We start from the raw sequence: 7,500 nt of genomic DNA on the forward strand, positions 1-7,500 counted from the left end.
AGATGTGTGTGCTTGTAAAGAAGCGTGTTGTGTTTTCACACGCGTGTGCATCAGATGTGTGTGTTTGTAAAGAAGCGTGTTGTGTTTTCACACGCGTGCGCATCAGATGTGTGTGTTTGTAAAGAAGCGTGTTGTGTTTTCACACGCGTGTGCATAAGATGTGTGTGTTTGTAAAGAAGCGTGTTGTGTTTTCTCACATGTGCATCAGATGTGTGTGTTTGTAAAGAAGTGTGTTGTGTTTTCACACACATATGCTGCAGATGTGTGTGTTTGTAAAGAAGCGTGTTGTGTTTTCACACGCATATGCTACAGATGTGTGTGTTAGTAAAGAAGCATGTTGTGTTTTCTCGCGTGTGCATCAGATGTGTGTGTTTGTAAAGAAGCGTGTTGTGTTTTCTCACGTGTGCATCAGATGTGTGTGTTTGTAAAGAAGCGTGTTGTGTTTTCACACGCGTGTGCATCAGATGTGTGTGTTTGTAAAGAAGTGTGTTGTGTTTTCACACGCGTGTGCATCAGATGTGTGTGTTTGTAAAGAAGTGTGTTGTGTTTTCACACGTGTGTGCATCAGATGTGTGTTTGTAAAGAAGCGTGTTGTGTTTTCACACGCGTGTGCATCAGATGTGTGTAAAGAAGCGTGTTGTGTTTTCACACGCGAGTGCTGGAGATGTGTGTAAAGAAGCGTGTTGTGTTTTCACACGCGTGTGCATCAGATGTGTGTGTTTGTAAAGAAGTGTGTTGTGTTTTCACACGCGTATGCATCAGATGTGTGTGTTTGTAAAGAAGCATGTTGTGTTTTCAAACGTGTGTGCATCAGATGTGTGTGCTTGTAAAGAAGTGTGTTGTGTTTTCACACGCGTGTGCATCAGATGTGTGTGTTTGTAAAGAAGCGTGTTGTGTTTTCACACGCGTGTGCTGCAGATGTATGTTTGTAAAGAAGTGTGTTGTGTTTTCACACGCGTATGCATCAGATGTGTGTGTTTGTAAAGAAGCGTGTTGTGTTTTCACACGCGTGTGCATCAGATGTGTGTGTTTGTAAAGAAGTGTGTTGTGTTTTCTCACATGTGCATCAGATGTGTGTGTTTGTAAAGAAGCGTGTTGTGTTTTCACACGCGTGTGCTGCAGATGTATGTTTGTAAAGAAGCGTGTTGTGTTTTCACACACATATGCTGCAGATGTGTGTGTTTGTAAAGAAGCGTGTTGTGTTTTAACACGCGTGTGCATAAGATGTGTGTGCTTGTAAAGAAGTGTGTTGTGTTTTCACACGCGTGTGCATCAGATGTGTGTGTTTGTAAAGAAGCGTGTTGTGTTTTCACACGCGTGTGCATCAGATGTGTGTGTTTGTAAAGAAGCGTGTTGTGTTTTCACACGCATGTGCATCAGATGTGTGTGTTTGTAAAGAAGCGTGTTGTGTTTTCACACGCGTGTGCATCAGATGTGTGTGTTTGTAAAGAAGAGTGTTGTGTTTTCACATGCGTGTGCATCAGAGGTGTGTGTTTGTAAAGAAGCGTGCTGTGTTTTCACACGCGTGGGCATCAGATGTGTGTTTGTAAAGAAGCGTGTTGTGTTTTCACACGCGTGTGCATCAGATGTGTGTGTTTGTAAAGAAGCGTGTTGTGTTTTCTCACATGTGCATCAGATGTGTGTGTTTGTAAAGAAGTGTGTTGTGTTTTCACACACATATGCTGCAGATGTGTGTGTTTGTAAAGAAGCGTGTTGTGTTTTCACACGCATATGCTACAGATGTGTGTGTTAGTAAAGAAGCATGTTGTGTTTTCTCGTGTGTGCATCAGATGTGTGTGTTTGTAAAGAAGCGTGTTGTGTTTTCACACGCGAGTGCTGCAGATATGTGTAAAGTGTGTTGTGTTTTCACACGCGTGTGCATCAGATGTGTGTGTTTGTAAATAAGCGTGTTGTGTTTTCACACGTGTGCATCAGATGTGTGTGTTTGTAAAGAAGCATGTTGTGTTTTCACACGCGTGTGCATCAGATGTGTGTGTTTGTAAAGAAGCGTGTTGTGTTTTCTCACGTGTGCATCAGATGTGTGTGTTTGTAAAGAAGTGTGTTGTGTTTTCACATGCGTGTGCATCAGATGTGTGTGTTTGTAAAGAAGCGTGTTGTGTTTTCTCACGTGTGCATCAGATGTGTGTGTTTGTAAAGAAGTGTGTTGTGTTTTCACACGCGTGTGCATCAGATGTGTGTGTTTGTAAAGAAGCGTGTTGTGTTTTCACACGCGAGTGCTGCAGATGTGTGTTTGTAAAGAAGCGTGTTGTGTTTTCACACGTAAGTGCTGCAGATGTGTGTTTGTAAAGAAGTGTGTTGTGTTTTCACACACATATGCTGCAGATGTGTGTGTTTGTAAAGAAGCGTGTTGTGTTTTCACACGCATATGCTGCAGATGTGTGTGTTTGTAAAGAAGCATGCTGTGTTTTCTCACGTGTGCATCAGATGTGTGTGTTTGTAAAGAAGTGTGTTGTGTTTTCATACACATATGCTGCAGATGTGTGTGTTTGTAAAGAAGCGTGTTGTGTTTTCACATGCATATGCTACAGATGTGTGTGTTAGTAAAGAAGCATGTTGTGTTTTCTCGTGTGTGCATCAGATGTGTGTGTTTGTAAAGAAGCGTGTTGTGTTTTCACACGCGTGTGCATCAGATGTGTGTGTTTGTAAAGAAGAGTGTTGTGTTTTCACATGCGTGTGCATCAGAGGTGTGTGTTTGTAAAGAAGCATGCTGTGTTTTCACACGCGTGGGCATCAGATGTGTGTTTGTAAAGAAGCGTGTTGTGTTTTCACACGCGTGTGCATCAGATGTGTGTGTTTGTAAAGAAGCGTGTTGTGTTTTCTCACATGTGCATCAGATGTGTGTGTTTGTAAAGAAGTGTGTTGTGTTTTCACACACATATGCTGCAGATGTGTGTGTTTGTAAAGAAGCGTGTTGTGTTTTCACACGCATATGCTACAGATGTGTGTGTTAGTAAAGAAGCATGTTGTGTTTTCTCGTGTGTGCATCAGATGTGTGTGTTTGTAAAGAAGCGTGTTGTGTTTTCACACGCGAGTGCTGCAGATATGTGTAAAGTGTGTTGTGTTTTCACACGCGTGTGCATCAGATGTGTGTGTTTGTAAATAAGCGTGTTGTGTTTTCACACGTGTGCATCAGATGTGTGTGTTTGTAAAGAAGCATGTTGTGTTTTCACACGCGTGTGCATCAGATGTGTGTGTTTGTAAAGAAGCGTGTTGTGTTTTCTCACGTGTGCATCAGATGTGTGTGTTTGTAAAGAAGTGTGTTGTGTTTTCACATGCGTGTGCATCAGATGTGTGTGTTTGTAAAGAAGCGTGTTGTGTTTTCTCACGTGTGCATCAGATGTGTGTGTTTGTAAAGAAGTGTGTTGTGTTTTCACACGCGTGTGCATCAGATGTGTGTGTTTGTAAAGAAGCGTGTTGTGTTTTCACACGCGAGTGCTGCAGATGTGTGTTTGTAAAGAAGTGTGTTGTGTTTTCACACACATATGCTGCAGATGTGTGTGTTTGTAAAGAAGCGTGTTGTGTTTTCACACGCGTGTGCATCAGATGTGTGTGTTTGTAAAGAAGTGTGTTGTGTTTTCACACGCGTGTGCATCAGATGTGTGTGTTTGTAAAGAAGCGTGTTGTGTTTTCACACGTAAGTGCTGCAGATGTGTGTTTGTAAAGAAGTGTGTTGTGTTTTCACACACATATGCTGCAGATGTGTGTGTTTGTAAAGAAGCGTGTTGTGTTTTCACACGCATATGCTGCAGATGTGTGTGTTTGTAAAGAAGCATGCTGTGTTTTCTCACGTGTGCATCAGATGTGTGTGTTTGTAAAGAAGTGTGTTGTGTTTTCATACACATATGCTGCAGATGTGTGTGTTTGTAAAGAAGCGTGTTGTGTTTTCACATGCATATGCTACAGATGTGTGTGTTAGTAAAGAAGCATGTTGTGTTTTCTCGTGTGTGCATCAGATGTGTGTGTTTGTAAAGAAGCGTGTTGTGTTTTCACACGCATATGCTACAGATGTGTGTGTTAGTAAAGAAGCATGTTGTGTTTTCTCGTGTGTGCATCAGATGTGTGTGTTTGTAAAGAAGCGTGTTGTGTTTTCACACGCGTGTGCATCAGATGTGTGTGTTTGTAAAGAAGCGTGTTGTGTTTTCACACGCGAGTGCTGCAGATGTGTGTAAAGAAGTGTGTGTTTTCACACGCGTGTGCATCAGATGTGTGTGTTTGTAAATAAGCGTGTTGTGTTTTCACACGTGTGCATCAGATGTGTGTGTTTGTAAAGAAGCATGTTGTGTTTTCACACGCGTGTGCATCAGATGTGTGTGTTTGTAAAGAAGCGTGTTGTGTTTTCTCACGTGTGCATCAGATGTGTGTGTTTGTAAAGAAGCGTGTTGTGTTTTCTCACGTGTGCATCAGATGTGTGTGTTTGTAAAGAAGTGTGTTGTGTTTTCACACGCGTGTGCATCAGATGTGTGTGTTTGTAAAGAAGTGTGTTGTGTTTTCACACGCGAGTGCTGCAGATGTGTGTGTTTGTAAAGAAGCATGTTGTTTTCACACGTGTGTGCATCAGATGTGTGTGTTTGAAAAGAAGCGTGTTGTTTTCACACGCGTATGCTGCAGATGTGTGTAAAGAAGTGTGTCGTGTTTTCACACGCGTGTGCATCAGATGTGTGTGTTTGTAAAGAAGCATGTGCTTTCACACGCGTGCATCAGATGTGTGTGTTTGTAAATAAGCGTGTTGTGTTTTCACACGTGTGCATCAGATGTGTGTGTTTGTAAAGAAGCGTGTTGTGTTTTCACACGCATATGCTACAGATGTGTGTGTTAGTAAAGAAGCATGTTGTGTTTTCTCGCGTGTGCATCAGATGTGTGTGTTTGTAAAGAAGCGTGTTGTGTTTTCTCACGTGTGCATCAGATGTGTGTGTTTGTAAAGAAGTGTGTTGTGTTTTCTCACGCGTATGCTGCAGATGTGTGTAAAGAAGCGTGTTGTGTTTTCTCGCGTGTGCATCAGATGTGTGTGTTTGTAAAGAAGCGTGTTGTTTTTTCACACGCGTGTGCATCAGATGTGTGTGTTTGTAAAGAAGCGTGTTGTTTTTTCACACGTGTGTGCATCAGATGTGTGTGTTTGTAAAGAAGCGTGTTGTGTTTTCTCACGCGTATGCTAGAGATGTGTGTGTTTGTAAAGAAGCGTGTTGTTTTTTCACACGCGTGTGCATCAGATGTGTGTGTTTTTAAAGAAGCGTGTTGTGTTTTCACACGCGTGTGCATCAGATGTGTGTGTTTTTAAAGAAGCGTGTTGTGTTTTCACACGCGTGTGCATCAGATGTGTGTGTTTGTAACGAAGCGTGTTGTGTTTTCACACGCGTGTGCATCAGATGTGTGTGTTTTTAAAGAAGCGTGTTGTGTTTTCACACGCGTGTGCATCAGATGTGTGTTTGTAAAGAAGCATGTTGTGTTTTCTCACGTGTGCATCAGATGTGTGTGTTTGTAAATAAGCGTGTTGTGTTTTCACACGTGTGCATCAGATGTGTGTGTTTGTAAAGAAGCGTGTTGTGTTTTCACACGCATATGCTACAGATGTGTGTGTTAGTAAAAAAGCATGTTGTGTTTTCTCGCGTGTGCATCAGATGTGTGTGTTTGTAAAGAAGCGTGTTGTGTTTTCTCACACGTATGCTGCAGATGTGTGTAAAGAAGCGTGTTGTATTTTCTCGCGTGTGCATCAGATGTGTGTGTTTGTAAAGAAGCGTGTTGTTTTTTCACACGCGTGTGCATCAGATGTGTGTGTTTGTAAAGAAGTGTGTTGTGTTTTCTCGCGTGTGCATCAGATGTGTGTGTTTGTAAAGAAGCGTGTTGTTTTTTCACACGCGTGTGCATCAGATGTGTGTGTTTGTAAAGAAGCGTGTTGTTTTTTCACACGCGTGTGCATCAGATGTGTGTGTTTGTAAAGAAGCGTGTTGTGTTTTCTCACGGGTATGCTGCAGATGTGTGTAAAGAAGCGTGTTGTTTTTTCTCACGCGTATGCTGCAGATGTGTGTAAAGAAGCGTGTTGTTTTTTCACACGCATATGCTGCAGATGTGTGTGTGTAAAGCAGCGTGTTGTGCTCTCACCGGCAGACAGCTGAGATGTGTGTGTGTGTGTGTGTGTGTGTGTGTGTGTGTGTGTGTGTGTGTGTGTGTGTGTGTGTGTGTGTAAAGCAGTGTGTTGCGTTCTCACCGGCAGACAGCTGAGGTGTGTGTGTGTGTGTGTGTGTGTGTGTGTGTGTGTTGTGCTCTCACCGGCAGACAGCTGAGGTGTTTCCCCAGCGCTGCTCTCAGGCTGATGGCGGCTGTAACGTAGATCTGGATCTGCTGACTGACAGACATCTTCCCCTCGGCGCTCTCAGCCAGATTGACGGCGCTCAGAGACACACACACACCCCACAGCGGACGCCGCTCCATCTTACCTGAACACACACACACACACACACAGTCAGTCTCGCACACTCACACACCCCACAGCGGACGCCGCTCCATCTTACCTGAACACACACACACACAGTCAGTCTCGCACACTCACACACCCCACAGCGCACGCCGCTCCATCTTACCTAAACACACACACACAGTCAGTCTCGCACACTCACACACCCCACAGCGCACGCCTCTCCATCTTACCTGAACACACACACACACACACACAGTCAGTCTCGCACACTCACACACCCCACAGCGCACACCGCTCCATCTTACCTGAACACACACACACACAGTCAGTCTCGCACACTCACACACCCCACAGCGCACGCCTCTCCATCTTACCTGAACACACACACACACACACACAGTCAGTCTCGCACACTCACACACCCCACAGCGCACGCCGCTCCATCTTACCTGAACACACACACACACAGTCAGTCTCGCACACTCACACACCCCACAGCGCACGCCGCTCCATCTTACCTAAACACACACACACAGTCAGTCTCGCACACTCACACACCCCACAGCGCACGCCTCTCCATCTTACCTGAACACACACACACACACACACAGTCAGTCTCGCACACTCACACACCCCACAGCGCACACCGCTCCATCTTACCTAAACACACACACACACAGTCAGTCTCGCACACTCACACACCCCACAGCGCACGCCGCTCCATCTTACCTAAACACACACACACAGTCAGTCTCGCACACTCACACACCCCACAGCGCACGCCTCTCCATCTTACCTGAACACACACACACACACACACAGTCAGTCTCGCACACTCACACACCCCACAGCGCACACCGCTCCATCTTACCTGAACACACACACACACACACACAGTCAGTCTCGCACACTCACGCACGCCGCTCCATCTTACCTGAACACACACACACACAGTGGACACCACTCCATCTTACCTGAACACACACACACACACACACACACACGTCTCGCGCGCACACACACACCACAGAGAACGGTGCTCCATCTTTTCTAAACACAACAACACA

The 7,500-nt window shown here is 44.6% G+C and overlaps 2 protein-coding genes across 4 annotated transcripts in view; one reads left to right on the forward strand and one right to left on the reverse strand.

Annotated features, from left to right (window-relative positions):
• Positions 1–7,500, forward strand: part of LOC137090224 (uncharacterized) — a 258,833-nt gene that overhangs the window by 216,662 nt on the left and 34,671 nt on the right. The window lies entirely within an intron of this gene.
• srebf2 (sterol regulatory element binding transcription factor 2) overlaps positions 1–7,500 on the reverse strand; it is a 33,157-nt gene that overhangs the window by 8,329 nt on the left and 17,328 nt on the right. For all 3 annotated transcript variants that reach the window (XM_067453879.1, XM_067453871.1, XM_067453888.1), the window contains one exon: positions 6,286–6,452. In XM_067453879.1, the coding sequence (XP_067309980.1) occupies positions 6,286–6,452 (167 nt within the window). The remainder of the gene's footprint in view (positions 1–6,285; positions 6,453–7,500) is intronic.

Source organism: Pseudorasbora parva, chromosome 2, assembly GCF_024679245.1.
Source record: "Pseudorasbora parva isolate DD20220531a chromosome 2, ASM2467924v1, whole genome shotgun sequence".
Classification (NCBI taxonomy): Eukaryota; Metazoa; Chordata; class Actinopteri; order Cypriniformes; family Gobionidae; genus Pseudorasbora; species Pseudorasbora parva.